This window comes from Haliotis rufescens, unplaced genomic scaffold (genome assembly GCF_023055435.1).
Source record: "Haliotis rufescens isolate VD_foot unplaced genomic scaffold, xgHalRufe1.0.p SCAF_15, whole genome shotgun sequence".
NCBI classification, from domain to species: domain Eukaryota; kingdom Metazoa; phylum Mollusca; class Gastropoda; order Lepetellida; family Haliotidae; genus Haliotis; species Haliotis rufescens.
Genome location: NW_025963835.1, coordinates 31,227,395 through 31,245,058, shown reverse-complemented (window position 1 = coordinate 31,245,058; position 17,664 = coordinate 31,227,395). Strand labels below are relative to the sequence as shown.

Below are 17,664 nucleotides of genomic sequence, written 5' to 3'. Positions count from 1 at the left end.
AATGATCATGACTTGAGCCCTTCGTTTTCATGAACTTGCTACACAAATCTGACACGTGGCAAAGACCTTCTTAATTAAAAGTCATTGCAAATTACAAGTCCTTTCAAAGTTAATTAGCTACAATCACAAAATATGACATGAAAATACAACGTCTGTATGGTAGTATGATCACAAGATTCCTTGTCCTTACTTTGGGATATCAACATATAGAAACACATCATCATGATATCCCATGAGATATAGGATACACACACACACTCACATACAAACACGCACGCACGCGCGCACACACACACACACACACACATACATATACAAACACGCATGCACGCAGACACACACACACACACACATACGGACACATACACATAAAAACAAGTACGCACGCACAGACACACAATGTACCACACGCACGCACACACGCATGCACGCATGCACGCACACACGCATGCACGTGCATGGGGGAAATGCTGCATCACGGATCAAGCCAGTCAATGCACTAGGGAGGTTGCTGAACAAATACCATGTGTCTCCTGATATTTCAAAAAAACATGTACAAATACATTCATTACACACAAAATAGTTCCTTACCAGACATGGGCTTTCTGTCATTATAATATTTTGAATTTCATCATTAATATAACTAACCTAAAACTATCCCCTAATTCCCCTGGATATTAAACTACATTTCTGTATATGTGTCTCTGCACAAATTGTTTTAATCAATTACTTACCAGACAATGACAAAACTGATCAATATTCTACTTTTATATTTACTAAAAATTACTTTCCACTGGATTAACCCCATTCTTGTCAAATGTTCAATAATGCCAGACAGAAATATCTGAGAGGATGTGAACATCAGGCTGGGAAACCATTAAAGGGAGACAACTATGTTGAAGTTGTCCGCCATACTGCATGTTAGTGACAATTGCATTCGTCACCACTCATCCCTTTCCGTAACCTGCAAGAAGACTCATCCCTCTATCACAGAATGTTATACGCGAAAATACGACAAAGCAATCAGAATGTGCATATGACTTCAAGTACTTCGGTCAAAGAATCCCTAATAAATAATTTTTAATTTTACATATGTCTTGCATTTGAAATTAGACCAAAGATACAGTTAAATGTGTTCAATCATACAGTATAATAAGTCCCGATGTGTTTTATATAGCATCTGGAATACATGACATGGGGGGAAATATATGCAAATCAATCTTTTCGCTATCCCAGTTGCGCTTAGACGGAATCGAGTCGTAAAAATGGCAACGAGAGCGGCACGAGTCGCTCTTTGGCTTGTCCCTAATAACATGAGTTGGTCACAAATGTAACCATTGTCCATCTACCCTTTGTTTAGCACTTAAGACAAATGGCATGCCTTGTATTTCACAAATTGCATTCTACCCAGTTTACATAAAAATATGCATAACAAAGATATATACATATATGATGATAAAGAAATAGGAGGAAAACTTCAAAATAACTAAAACTAAATTATAACATTGTAAATTGTTTCTTAATATCATGATATTATTGTATATGATATTATTTTCATAACTTTACGTATATGAAATATGATATTTTTCAATCAAAGTCAATCCTATATTAGTTGCTTTATTTACTTTATATTTTTCATATTTCTAATTTTTCACCTGGAGACAACAATAGGTATTTGTGTTTCACATAACCTGAACTGACCTATCACAGCTGGAAACAGATGTAAAAAATTCTAACATGTTTTACACTACCCACTCAGAAGTTTACGTATAATATTATTGTTAAAGCTTTATTGACTTTCTGTTCAAGAAACACCGGATATCAATTCTAACCATGCCTTCTGCATTAAAAAATATTTTCTTTCATTATACAATAATAATACCAAACCATACCTGGAGGGTCCATGTTATCAAAAAATGTAATTCTTAAAGTAAAAATATTATTACTACCTATCCTGACTCATACTTATTCCTTATCTCACTTCCGAAGGTAGTGGAAACTTCTTGAACAGTGTTCCTGGAGGAAAAACACAGCTCACCCAAATGCACACCTGAGCTGCACATGCACACCTTAGCTGCACATGCGCACCGGAAGCATGTGACCAATCAGGTAGGCTCGTCACTCTCTCTAAACCTACAACCGAAACACGTATCAGTGTATGACTGGGAGGGTGCGATGGCGTACGAGTCAGGATAATTAAAAATGTTATTTTTTCTTTAAAAAATACATATTTTACCTTATCCTGACTCAAATTTACTGCTTGAATCGCACAGTAAGATGGTGAAGTGGATCTAACACTGCTGCCTTGAATGCTCTGAGTATGACTGCTCTCACCCAGAAGGACAAGTTTGTGAAGAGACCTCAGCTGAAGGATTCCTTGAAAAAGGAATAAATAGCCTTTTTAACTTCTGCCTTCTGGAGCTTCTGGAGCTTGATCTTTGAAGACAGATATATGAGTAAGGCTCTGGCTGGACACAGCGAGAACTCCTCAGTATCCTATGATCCAAGAATGGATGCGTGTGGTGGGATGTGGAATTGTCTGTCTGGTTGCCGTGGCTGCTGGATCTTGGTGATGAAGTCCCAACTTAGACCAAGGAGAGCCGATGCATGATCACCATCGTCAAATCTGGTACGTCCGAAGTCGATAGCATGACTCATTCTGGCCACCGTGGTTCACAGGCATTACTGGTAAGAGGCTTCACATTATTCAGGTCCCATGCCTTTCGGAAATGAGATGAGACAAGCAATAGGTGTGGGTCAGGATAATGCAAAATCAAGTATATTTTGGCTTTGGTCCAAATAGACTACAAACATAACCACCACACAACAAATAAATAAACAACAGATCACAGATGGGAGTAACAGTCAATGTCTGGATGCTGCTCAAGCAAGCTACACACAGTGCAAGTCCTACACTTTCTGTACCAGTAGGCGGGAACAAAGGAAGCACACACTGGAATGGCGCTTGAGGCTGTGGAGGGAGTGAAGGGAGATAACTCCGTCAAATCAAGCAATACATTTAGAACAATCCCAACCTGATGACGGGGTGATCTGGACAATCAGGGCAATCGATAACAACAGGGGTGGAACGTTTGCATTTGGAAATGACGTCGAGCATATACTCCACGTCCACCCCCTCAAACTCCACCGCACTTCCAGGTTCAATGGCAATGAATTCTTCCGTTGCACACAGATAGCCTACTTCCTAAAAAGCGCCAATATTGTTTTTGAGCAGCATTGCATGGAGGCTTCCAGTCTTTTCTGTAAATTTGTTCTAAAGCAGAATAACGTGAAGTCTTGCACTGCTGTTCATCATTGCTCTGCTTACAGTGATTGAGGAACATATACAGTCAGTCTTATCCAAATTTACATGCACTTGCAGAAACCAGTCAGGTTGTGACCCTGTGAGTATAAGGGAGACTCGATGTTTTTGAGGACAACTCTCCTTCTTGGTTCTGACGACATCATATATAATCATGTATCTAGTCTTGGCCATCTACAACTTGTGGCAGCACTGAATGAAAGTGGTATTGTTGGGTTAATCTTCGTCTTCGGAGTCTCTCTGTAACTGCTCTGAAACAGGAACGATAGAAAGTGACTCCCATTCCTACATAACAACACTTGTTAATACTAGGGACGGGAAAAGTCCAAATTTACTACCCGGGTACCCGACCCTACCAAGAGTATGTGTACCATCAACATGCCATCAACAGAACTTTTCCAAATTTTTTTCAAGTTTTTATTCAAGGTGCTCATGTGATATGATGCACTTCGCAAAGTAGGACCCGTTTTATTACAATAGAGATCTTGATTATCGATTGTCTTCGCTGGGCGCCACCATTTTGTTTGAAGCAAATGCAAGTAATATGAGAAGTGGATTCTGATTGGGCAAAAGTAGGGACATAGAAGGGACATAACTCGTAATAGCTACTGGTGTCACTACGATCAGGCCCAGAAATTCCAGTCTAGTTTGCCAAGGATGGAAACTGGACTTACAGTCATTTAATGCCCTTGACTCGGGAAGATGACAGTGATACCCACAAACAACTGCTTTATAACACCTTCGTGTGAATTTTGGGGGTTGACATTTGGCACATGGGTCTTTGGGTTTTGACCATTTGTCTTGCATGAGTGAGTGAGCCGCTTTTAGCAATATTCCAGCAATATCACGGGGGGAGGGGGGAACACCAGAAATGGGCTTGACATATTGTACCAATGTCGGGAATCGAACTCAGGACTTCGGCGTGACCAGCGAACGCTTTAACCACTAGGCTACCCGACCGCCCCTGTCTTGCATGAACATCCATTCCCAAGTTTGACATACCTTATTTTATTAAGCATAGTGTGTTATCTTCCTTTGTTTCACAAAGGTAAAGAGACAATACCAAACGATAATGTTGAGTTTGCACAATGGACAAGAATAAGGTAAACAGACAATGCTAACCGATAACGCTGAGCTTGCACAGTGGACATGTCTAAGGTAAACAGACAATACTAACCGATAATGTTGAGCTTGCACAGTGGACAAGTCCTGTTTTTAACCAGCCATGGATCAACACACTTGGTGTGAAACTGATGACTACATGGAAGAACGCGGATCTTCTGTAACAGGAAGTAAACATTCAGTGGCACTGATGAATGTTGGAGGGTCATATTTATCAAACAGATTTGTCAATCATGTAACCATTCAATGGATTCGATAACATGGCTCTAAGACTTTTTTAACAGTCTCTTTTCTCTTAGTTGTTTATGACATGAGAAAACTGATAAGACATACAGTATATTAGGATGTTTATATTGGGCACTGATAAATGAAAAACCCAATGCAGCCATCATTTTGTTTGTTGAATATCACCACACTCAGCAATATTCCAACTACATGACGGTGGCCTGTGAATAATCAAGTATGGACCAGACAATCCAGGGATTGGTATTGTGAGTGACGATACACACCATTGGGGACCAATTCTATCCCCAAATGCACAGAGGCTGAACAACACTACTTTTTACTTGTCATTCTATATTTTTTACGTCACTTTCATAACAATAGCACCTCAGTGAGTAAGATTGTCTCTTGGACTAGACTCTGCGTTTATAATGCCATAGTTGAGAAATGTGGATCGACTATAAGTATCAGTCATGTTCTCTCACCTGTTTTTTAAAGAATAAATCAAGGCAGATGGCACACGTATCATGGCCGGTGTTCATGTGGGCGTGGTATTTCTGTGTCTTCATCATAGACAGAGCTTGGCAGGCCAGCTGACGCAGAGACGCCTGAAATAGTATCACATGTATCATGTAGGACAGAATCAAGGATACGCCTGGAACAGTATCACATGTATCATGTAGGACAGAATCAAGGATACGCCTGGAACGGTATCACATGTCTCATGTAGGACAGAATCAAGGAAACGCCTGAAATAGTATCACATGTCTCATGTAGGACAGAATCAAGGATACGCCTGGAACAGTATCACATGTATCATGTAGGACAGAATCAAGGATACGCCTGGAACGGTATCACATGTCTCATGTAGGACAGAATCAAGGAAACACCTGAAATAGTATCACATGTCTCATGTAGGACAGAATCAAGGATACGCCTGGAACGGTATCGCATGTATCATGTAGGACAGAATCAAGGATACGCCTGGAACGGTATCACATGTATCATGTAGGATAGGATCAAGGATACGCCTAGAACAGTATCGCATGTATCATGTAGGACAGAATCAAGGATGCGCCTGGAACGGTATCGCATGTATCATGTAGGACAGGATCAAGGATACGCCAGGAACGGTATCGCATGTATCATGAAGGATACGCATGGAACAGTATAGTATGTATCATATAGGACAGAATCAAGTATACGCCTGGAACAGTATCGCATGTATCATGTAGGACAGAATCAAGGAAAGGCCTGGAACAGTATAGCATGTATCATGTAGGACAGAATCAAGGATACGCCTGGAACAGTATCACATGTATCATGTAGGACAGAATCAAGGATACGCCTGGAACAGTATCGCATGTTTCATGTAGGACAGAATCAAGGATACGCCTGGAACAGTATCGCATGTATCATGTAGGAGAGAATCAAGGATACGCCTGGAACAGTATCACATGTATCATGTAGGACAGAATCAAGGATACGCCTGGAACAGTATCACATGTATCATGTAGGAGAGAATCAAGGATACGCCTGGAACAGTATCACATGTATCATGTAGGACAGAATCAAGGATACGCCTGGAACGGTATCGCATGTATCATGTAGGACAGAATCAAGGATACGCCTGGAACAGTATCACATGTATCATGTAGGACAGAATCAAGGATACGCCTGGAACGGTATCACATGTCTCATGTAGGACAGAATCAAGGAAACACCTGAAATAGTATCACATGTCTCATGTAGGACAGAATCAAGGATACGCCTGGAACGGTATCGCATGTATCATGTAGGACAGAATCAAGGATACGCCTGGAACGGTATCACATGTATCATGTAGGATAGGATCAAGGATACGCCTAGAACAGTATCGCATGTATCATGTAGGACAGAATCAAGGATGCGCCTGGAACGGTATCGCATGTATCATGTAGGACAGGATCAAGGATACGCCAGGAACGGTATCGCATGTATCATGAAGGATACGCATGGAACAGTATAGTATGTATCATATAGGACAGAATCAAGTATACGCCTGGAACAGTATCGCATGTATCATGTAGGACAGAATCAAGGATAGGCCTGGAACAGTATAGCATGTATCATGTAGGACAGAATCAAGGATACGCCTGGAACAGTATCACATGTATCATGTAGGACAGAATCAAGGATACGCCTGGAACAGTATCGCATGTTTCATGTAGGACAGAATCAAGGATACGCCTGGAACAGTATCGCATGTATCATGTAGGAGAGAATCAAGGATACGCCTGGAACAGTATCACATGTATCATGTAGGACAGAATCAAGGATACGCCTGGAACAGTATCACATGTATCATGTAGGAGAGAATCAAGGATACGCCTGGAACAGTATCACATGTATCATGTAGGACAGAATCAAGGATACGCCTGGAACGGTATCGCATGTATCATGTAGGACAGAATCAAGGATACGCCTGGAACAGTATCGCATGTATCATGTAGGACAGAATCAAGGATACGCCTGGAACGGTATCGCATGTATCATGTAGGACAGAATCAAGGATACGCCTGGAACGGTATCGCATGTATCATGTGGGACAGAATCAAGGCTACGCCTGGAACGGTATAGCATGTATCATGTAGGACAGAATCAAGGAAGGCCTGGAACGGTATCTCATGTGTCATGTAGGACAGAATCAAGGATACGCCTGGAACAGTATCGCATGTATCATGTAGGACAGAATCAAGGATACGCCTGGAACAGTATCGCATGTATCATGTAGGACAGAATCAAGGATACGCCTGGAACAGTATCGCATGTATCATGTAGGACAGAATCAAGGATACGCCTGGAACAGTATCGCATGTATCAATGGAGGATCCAGCATTTTTGAAAGGGAGGGATCCAAAATATCAAAATCCTCTCAGATAATTTTACTGCCTTACAACAAGCGGACCCCTGGACCCAACTTCTGGATCCGCCTATGTGTATCATGTACATGTATGAAAGAATACAACTGACAACTTAGGTAAGAGAATGGCCTCACCTTGCACATTTTCCTTCCAAAACAAGTGACCTTGACCTTCATAAACAACACGTGCTAGCAATAAGGCCAGAGATGGTTAACCAATTCTTTGTTGTGTAATTTCCTTAATTTCTCTCCAATCATGTTGAAATTGTATCATCTATCACAGAGGTACAAGTAGGACTGAAGACTTCATCATGTACAGCAGCAACTTCAGCAACGGCAACTACGTCAACTCACCTCCAGCTCTCTGTTGGCCGGACCCCATTCTCCATCCCTGCCCTGAGACTTCATCATGTACAGCAACATCAGCAACAATATGATGGTGTAGAAGAAGTTCCAGAACAAGCCTGGATCTGCCTGTACAGACATGAGTATTGTCAGAACATGCTACATGTGTGTGTCATCTGGACTACTTCAGGCTAGGGGCCCAAGTTGTTGGTTGGTAGGTTTGTTGTTTTACGCTGCACTCAGCAATATTTCAGCTATATGACTGCGGTCTGTAAATAATCGAATCTGAACAGACAACCCAGTGATTGATATCATGAGCATCGATCCACACAATTGGGATCGATGACATGCATCAACCAAGTCAGCGAGCATGTATTAATACAGCTCCATGGTAACCACTGTCTGACTGCATTGTTACAGCTCCTTGGTAACCACTGTCTGACTGCATTGTTACAGCTCCATGGTAACCACTGTCTGACTGCATTGTAACAGCTACATGGTAACAACCGTCTGACTGCATTGTTACAGCTCCATGGTAACCACTGTCTGACCTGCATTATTACAGCTCCATGGTAACCACTGTCTGACCTGCATTGTTACAGCACCATGGTAACCACTGTCTGACTGCATTATTACAGCTCCATGGTAACCACTGTCTGACTGCATTATTACAGCTCCATGGTAACCACTGTCTGACTGCATTGTAACAGCTACATGGTAACAACCGTCTGACTGCATTGTTACAGCTCCATGGTAACCACTGTCTGACCTGCATTATTACAGCTCCATGGTAACCACTGTCTGACCTGCATTGTTACAGCACCATGGTAACCACTGTCTGACTGCATTGTTACAGCTCCATGGTAACCACTGTCTGACTGCATTATTACAGCTCCATGGTAACCACTGTCTGACCTGCATTATTACAGCTCCATGTTAACCACTGTCTGACCTGCATTGTTACAGCACCATGGTAACCACTGTATGACTGCATTGTTACAGCTCCATGGTAACCACTGTCTGACTGCATTATTACAGCTCCATGGTAACCACTGTCTGACCTGCATTATTACAGCTCCATGGTAACCACTGTCTGAATGCTATGTTACAGCACCATGGTAACCACTGTCTGACTGCATTGTTACAGCTCCATGGTAACCACTGTCTGACTGCATTGTTACAGCTCCATGGTAACCACTGTCTGACCTGCATTGTTACAGCACCATGGTAACCACTGTCTGACTGCATTATTACAGCTCCATGTTAACCACTGTCTGACCTGCATTGTTACAGCACCATGGTAACCACTGTCTGACTGCATTGTTACAGCTCCATGGTAACCACTGTCTGACTGCATTATTACAGCTCCATGGTAACCACTGTCTGACCTGCATTATTACAGCTCCATGTTAACCACTGTCTGACCTGCATTGTTACAGCACCATGGTAACCACTGTATGACTGCATTGTTACAGCTCCATGGTAACCACTGTCTGACTGCATTATTACAGCTCCATGGTAACCACTGTCTGACCTGCATTATTACAGCTCCATGGTAACCACTGTCTGAATGATGTGGTAAAGCACCATGGTAACCACTGTCTGACTGCATTGTTACAGCTCCATGGTAACCACTGTCTGACTGCATTGTTACAGCTCCATGGTAACCACTGTCTGACTGCATTGTTACAGCTCCATGTTAACCACTGTCTGACCTGCATTATTACAGCTCCATGTTAACCACTGTCTGACCTGCATTGTTACAGCTCCATGGTAACCACTGTCTGACTGCATTGTTACAGAACCATGGTAACCACTGTCTGACTGCATTGTTACAGCTCCATGGTAACCACCGTCTGACTGCATTATTACAGCTCCATGGTAACCACTGTCTGACCTGCATTATTACAACTCCATGGTAACCACTGTCTGACTGCATTGTGACAGCTCCATGGTAACCACTGTCTGACCTTCATTGTTACAGCACCATGGCAACCACTGCCTGACTGCATTGTTACAGCACCATGGTAACCACTGTCTGACTGCTTTATTACAGCTCCATGGTAACCACTGTCTGACTGCATTGTTACAGCACCATGGTAACCACTGTCTGACTGCATTGTAACAGCTCCATGGTAACCACTGTCTGACTGCATTATTACAGCTCCATGGTAACCACTGTCTGACCTGCATTGTTACAGCACAATGGTTACCAGTGTCTGACTAAATTATTACAGCTCCATGGTAACCACTGTCTGACCTGCATTGTTACAGCACCATGGTAACTACTGTCTGACTGCATTGTTACAGCTCCATGGTAACCACTGTCTGACCTGCATTATTACAGCTCCATGGTAACCACTGTCTGACTGCATTGTTACAGCACCATGGTAACCACTGTCTGACTACATTGTTACGGCGCCATGGTAACCACTGTCTGACTGCATTATTACAGCTCCATGGTAACCACTGTCTGACCTGCATTATTACAGCTCCATGGTAACCATTGTCTGACCTGCATTGTTACAGCACCATGGTAACCAGTGTCTGAATGCATTGTTACAGCTTCTTGGTAACCACTGTCTGACCTGCATTGTTACAGCTGTAACGAGGATAACACATACCTTCCCCTGTCCAACCTCACTGCTCCTCTCCAGACAGACAATACCCCCATGTCCGTTCTGTCTCCCACACGTCGCCCACATGGTCAGGGTGGGGAATTTCTGGATGAAACATAGTAGAAAATTCATGATCCAAAACAGTTGTTTAGTGTTGCCATTAAACACTTTTCACAAGGAACGAAAACTAGCAAAAGCTCCATTTTAAAACAAGTCAAAACAAGGTCAAAATTTAAAACTTTACTTAAAAAACGGAACATGTATGTTGTAGACACACTACTAACTAAACACATACCAAAATTTCATGACATTTCATGGCCATAAATATCTTTTCAAATATGGCCGCTGTGGTGAATATCGAACACAAACACATGAAGCTTGATTGGACCTGAAGTTGAGATGTTGGATGACGAAAGGCGGACAAACGAACAAACAAGCCATGACATCATCTTACTTGACTGTCGTCACGATATGGCTGAAATATTGCCGATGTGACGTTAAACTTTAACTCACTCACTCTTACTTGACTGTCAGCCAGGTGAGCTAAGTCTTACCAGGAGTTCCTGCCTTGTCATGTTGACGAGCACTCGGGCTTTCAGCGTCATCTTGCTGCGGACACAAACACACACATCTTTACAACATGCAGGTATAAGGAAGTGGAGCTGAGCTACAGATTAGGAGGGAGTGGCAAGGGTGATATACACCTATGGTGGTGAATAAAAATATTTACTGAGATTGCAACATTAAAGTGTTAAACCTCTTCTAACTAAAGACTCAAAAATATTGATCCTATACATACTGCACATCTGTCATGAGAAAAGAGTGTTTTATGGGGTGTTTTGATTCGTAAATGACTGAACATACGCCTAAAACCACAGCGTTTTTTAACAAGTTTTTTCAGAAGTAGTGGCAGTTCCTTTCAGGGCTCATTTATGTCAATATCAAAATTCTTGTCTGGGGCAACTTAACTTCAGGACTGGCAATAATCCATTTTTAAAAAGAAGTTATTTCTTACGGGTTTGTGTTATTTTTCAAACCATTACATGAAAATAAAAGATGCAAACTCTGCACTTTTCTCTTTCCAAGAATGATAATCACTGGATTGTCTGCAGATTTGATTATTTAAAGACTGCCATCATTTGGCGGGAATATTGCTGAGTGCAGCATTAAACAACAACCATGCTTTCCGTAAAAGACAACTATGCTTGTCGTAAGAGGCAACTAAGGGGATCGGGTGGTCAGGCTCACTGACTTGGTTGATGCATGTCATCGTATCCCAATTGCGTGGATCATGATGTCAATCACTGGATTGTCTGCAGACTCGATTATTTACAGATTGCCATCATATAGCTGGAATATTGCTGAGTGTGGTGTTAAACAACAAACAAACAAACAAATTGAAGAACACAACTCTGCACAGCACATGATGGCCACCCTTGAAAACAGTGTTATTTTATACCTTCTCAGTAGGGAGAGGAGAGCTGTGACGTTTTCAGCGTTATCAACAATAACAACCGGCTGTGAAAAAAGTTGTGACACATCCAACTGAAAGAAAAAAGTTTCATTTTACTGTCATTCTTCCACTGCATAAAGAAAGAGAAAATCATATCCATACATAATTCAGTCACACTTTTTTCAGAAACTTCAGAAATATTCACAAGAAAAGGTTTTGCAAAGATCATAGATCATTAATGAATATGGTTATAAGTGTTCAGTTAAACACTGGACGGAAAAGTCTACAAATTCAAACAACAGCCTGTTCAACTCCAAATGGAACAGACCGTCTCCGTGGTCTAGTGGTAGAGCGTCCGCCCGGAGAGCGGAAGGTCTGGGGTTCAATCCCCGGCCGCGTCATACCTAAAGACGTTAAAAGATGGTACTTGTTGTTACCCTGTCTGGCGCTCGGTATAAAGGGGCTAAAACAAGGACTGGTCGGCTCGGAGTCAGTATACTGTGTCTGAGTGGGGTATTCATGTTAAACTTCAGCATGGTATCTCAGTGTGCTAGCACTATAAATCGGCATCAGTCCGGACTAGTACAAGCAGCCACACACACACACACGTACATGCACGTCGCTATATAAGTGCAATAATCTTGGACGCAACGTTAAAACCAATTTCACCTATCCTCACCAAACAGAACAGGAGCTTGTTGAGCAGTCTATATTTAACCAACCAATCAAATTGCAGCCTGGTTCCAGCCAGAGGGAAAGCAGTGAATGCTCAGACCAACGAGCTGTCAGATCATATCGGTACTATTCCTAGTGCCATTGCCTCGCAGCCTCCACTGAACACACTGCTTCAGTATCAAGCTACTGGGTATTGTTGGTCTCACACAAAGTTCAAGCCAGATAATTTGGGTTCATTTGATTTTCATGACTTAGGCACAGCCATAGGAACCAACAGTTTTAGTCTACACATCTCTATAATGACAACATATAGCAAAACCCTTAAAAATGGCAAATTTCTACTTGTCCTTATGATACGGGGTGTTGACGTAGCCTAGAGGTTAAACCATTTGATCATTACGCCGAAGGCCCTAGTTCGATCGATTCACCTCCTGGGTACAATGTGTGAAGCCCATTTCTGGTGTCCACTGCCGTGATATTGCTGGAATATTGCTAAAAGTGGCGTAAAACCATACTCACTCACTCCTTTTGAACTGTAGGGCTAGTGCTGATTACTATCACTGTATACCCTCATTTCCCTTGTTAACAGAAAATAGACAAGTTACATGCTGTCACACTGCATATCTTCGGAATGTATTCCCGGGTGACGGAGGAACGTAGTGCACACGCACCCATGAAGTACTGACGATGACCTGAGAAGCCTGACATCCATGACATCAGGTCAACCTAATTAACAGTGTCATTACCTCCTTGAATATTTTGGGGTTGAGAGTTAGGATGATGATCGCTGAAGCACCAAACATCAGAGCACTCTTCACCTGGACACAAGAAAACAACAATAAAACAATAAGGTCTGTTAAAAGAAGCTGCGTTACCCCAGTTTCCTAAGTTACCCCCATGTCAGCTATAAAAGTTATAAAAATCAGTACCCAATTTTTTTTTTCATATGCATGATGACTATTGTTATTCCTTGTTTCGTGTTTGTTTGTTGACTGCTACACTCTGCAATAATATCTGACTCATGTAATAAGGAGAATGCAACAAAAACTTACAAACAAATTTGTGTAATTACCAGGTCAATAGGGGCACAATGGCTCTAAGTCATCTAAGATGCTGTAATTCGCTGTGCAGAGTTGCTTCCCTTGGGGACGCTGGAAACCTATGATTGGGTGTTCGAATTCGTTTCTAGGTTTGTCAGCACCATACACGCCACAAACTGGGAACGAATCCTGGTTCGTTACGATTATGTTTCTAACTTTGTCAGCACCAGGTCGGGCTCATGGGTTTCCCCAAAGGGGAAAACATCTAAGATCAGCATCACTTGGAACCTTCCTCTCACATTAAGCCCGCATGCCGTGCTATAACTGGAACACTGTTCAAAGCGGTGTTAAACCCAACTCACTCACTTCAATGTCTTAATTGAATGTGTATTGGGGCGTTATCATGGCTGTCATGGTTATTGAGTATTTCATGCCCAGAAATTAAAAAAATTGTCCCAGTGAAAGTGACCTGTATCTAACACCCAATAACAACAACATATTGTTTATATCCTAATTACGATGACTCCATGGCAACAGAATGTATCATTTGTCAGACAAAACTTGTGATCTGTGTTGCTGTTGTCCTACCCTGTCTAGCACATGTGGACAGTTGGTTGCAGTGCCGTTGTCCGTGATGGTGTCGATGATGTCATCAGCGTAGTACAGGACCCCCACCCAGTCTTTTGGAAGTCGGGCGAAACTTTTCTCATCCTGATGGCCGCAGGAATCTTCAATCTGACGCAGACCAAATAAAACAGTTTATAACATGTTAAATAAAACAGTTTATAGCATGTTAAATAAAACAGTTTATAGCATGTTAAATAATACAGTTCATAACATGTTAAATACAACAGTGTATAACATGTTAAATAAAACAGTTTATAACATGTTAAATAAAACAGTTTATAACGTGTTAAATAAAACAGTTTATAACGTGTTAAATAAAACAGTTTATAACATGTTAAATAAAACAGTATATAACATGTTAAATAAAACAGTTTATAACATGTTAAATAAAACAGTATATAACATGTTAAATAAAACAGTTATAGCATGTTAAATAAAACAGTTTATAACGTGTTAAATAAAACAGTTTATAACATGTTAAATAAAACAGTTTATAACATGTTAAATAAAACAGTTTATAACATGTGTTTAAACAATGGTTTGAGTTGCTCATCTTTATTGGTTTTGGGTTTCTCCAATGCAATCATACTGTACCCACTCAGAGGCGGGGGCACGGGTGGCCCAGTCGTCTAAGGCGCCGCGATTCGCTGTGCAGAGTTGCGTCCCTTGGGCACGCCAGAAACCTATGATTGTGGGTTCGAATCCCGGTTCGCCCAGATTATGTTTCTAGGTTTGTCAGCACCATACCCGTGCTCGTGGGTTTCACCGAAGTGGTAAACGTCTGAGACCTGCATCACTTCGGGCTTTCCTCCCACATTAAGCTGACACGCCGTGATATAACTGGAATACTGATAAAAGCGGCGTTAAACCCAACTCACTCACTCACTCACTCACTCAGAGGCCTGTGTCATGAGGATATTTCAGTTAAAATTCCCAATTTGGAATTTAAGAATTCCCAATTCATGTCATTGTTAAAACTTTGGGAAGGCTTGGTCAAGGTGACGTCAGTGATAAGAGAACCAGTGGTAAGTCATACAAGGTCATACATTATCGCATTGAGTGCCTCTCACTTTAGCATGTTTAGCGTTTCTAAGAAAATAAGAACATAACAAATCCTAATTTGAACAAAATAATGTGCAAGTAACATATTTAGAGCACAGCAAAAGTGTTTATTGTATATGGCCATGTGGGGTACAATTATTTAAGAAATAAATGACGAGTGGGAGTTGTTTATCGTACAACAAAACACTGCAGGGAGAATAGACCATGGGGGGGCACAAACCATGTTGGACAAGTCCATTTTACGAACAGGTAGGTTAAGTTTGGTATTTCCCACATATTCTCACAATCCTCACGTCTATTATCTGTACCTTTTCTCAAAATACCTATTATCAGTCATATCTCTCCCACTTTTGGATGCAATCGTTCAGCCACTGCATTTATCTGTGTAGCCCAGCTACATCTGTGGGGAACAACTTACCACCCACTTCCCTCTAAAAAATAATGTCATCCAGTATATGACGTCATTAAGTTGTGAGCGCATATTCAAATCTCGAGAAATGATGTCATGACAGAACAATGTTTTATCGGAAATAAACCACGCTTCGTTCTTCATTGTTCTTTGTGATTTATCGTGTAGCTATCTTATATATCTTATATATCCCAATAATGTATTAACCAATACACAGCCATGTACGGCGAGCGTGAGCAGCATATATTGAGATTTTCACAGACACCTGGCTAATAGGTTCATGGGCAATGAGAGGAAAGCGAAAGTGCCATTGATGAACTGCTAGTCATGGAACCAGAGTATTTGTCTGTGCTCTTGTCATGCTTGTAAATAAACAAGATGAAACACTTTGCACTGGATTCCACCTTTCTTGGACTTCGGACGACAGAGAGCGTGGCCTTATGGGACATAAGAATCAAGTGCACTTTTATCAAATTCATAAATTTATAACCTGCCAAAAATATCAAATTTTATAAATTCCTCCTTCCCTATCAAGTCAGTGTGAAAAATAATCTTGAGAAACAAGAATATCATTTTAGCCAACCCATGTAGACGTTGCTCCAATATGATAAACTTGGATACAGGTTTGCATTCCCAATGATTGTAATTTACAAACATATTACCTATCATCGATTCTAAAATAACACAATGAAAACTATACACTCGATCCAACATTCCATTAGTACTTCCCAGTACGCAAAGGAATGGTCGTAAATAAGAGTTACCTCCCTTCCAAAATATGTAAACATTCGGCTAAGCCATATTTATTGCTGATCAGTTACTACGAACATATTAACAAGCACGTAAACATACTATCATCGACAAAACCTACCAGATGTACCCTCCCATCCGCCATCTTCTCGCCGCCTGCCTCCGACAGCCATCCACGAACATTAGCTGTCAAACTCGACACTGTGTCGGCATCGCCAGATATGCTTCTCTTCGAGCCGAACTTTTCCACTTTTCTGAACTCAATTCCAGCAGTTTTGCTGGAAGAGGCTAACACAGGAGTGAGTAATATAATATAAATTGTAAATATTGCACAGCATCCATTCCGTCTAGGATATTTTACGCACAGGAATATACATTGTATAAGAATCCAGGCTATGTCAGCCATCTTTGTTTTGATTTGCCCTTATCCTTGCCATAGCAGTTGTCTCCCTTGTTCTGTAAAATTTCCATTGTGATTTCGATCTTCGTTCGACACATCTTGCATGTATTGAATAAATAAAAGCGAAAAAGCCCTGTCTGAATTCATAAGAAATCTCTGCTAACCAGAGTCGTTTGAACCACTATCAAATAGTGATGACGCCAGGTGTTCGCGAAAAGGTAAGCTTATCCGGCCCCACCGTTGGCACCCGTCACAAACACATGCAAAGGCATGCAAATGACACACGTCTGCAAAATGGTTTCTCTGTGATCTACATGCCACAACATGACTCTACATGATTCTTCATGACTCACGGCAGGTCGAAGTGCAAGAAAGGCGGAATCGAGTGCAAAGGGTTGAATTATTGTCGTTTCTTTACAAGAGCACAGATCGACAAATAGTATGGTTCGATGCCTCTCGACCCTGCAAACTTTTTTTCTGTAAGGCCAGACTTTTTTGGGCCAAAATTCCATGTCATGTCGGTAGGTTGGAAAAAACCACAATTTCAATTTTTGGTTTTTGATTTTGAAGCTGATAGACAAAGAATTTTTAAAAAAAGGTTTTGGGCAGGAATTTCTTGAATAATTTTTCTATACGTTTTTTTTTGTAGTAATAAAATATATGTACGCTTTGTTCAATTTACTCCGCATATATAGGTGTGTACAGTAGTATTTCTAT

At 41.3% G+C, this 17,664-nt stretch overlaps 1 protein-coding gene across 1 annotated transcript; it reads right to left on the bottom strand.

Annotated features, from left to right (window-relative positions):
• Nucleotides 1-417: 417 nt before the first annotated feature.
• Nucleotides 418-16,959, bottom strand: LOC124132017 (RING finger protein 215-like). Its single transcript, XM_046495591.2, has 10 exons — nucleotides 16,669-16,959; nucleotides 14,288-14,434; nucleotides 13,406-13,477; nucleotides 11,991-12,076; nucleotides 11,086-11,140; nucleotides 10,538-10,636; nucleotides 7,923-8,042; nucleotides 5,152-5,274; nucleotides 4,500-4,602; nucleotides 418-3,573 (listed from the first exon to the last, which is right to left on the bottom strand). The coding sequence occupies exons 1-10, from the start codon at nucleotides 16,951-16,953 to the stop codon at nucleotides 3,539-3,541; spliced, it is 1,125 nt and encodes a 374-aa protein (XP_046351547.1). The 5' UTR covers nucleotides 16,954-16,959; the 3' UTR covers nucleotides 418-3,538.
• Between the last annotated feature and the right edge of the window lie 705 nt (nucleotides 16,960-17,664).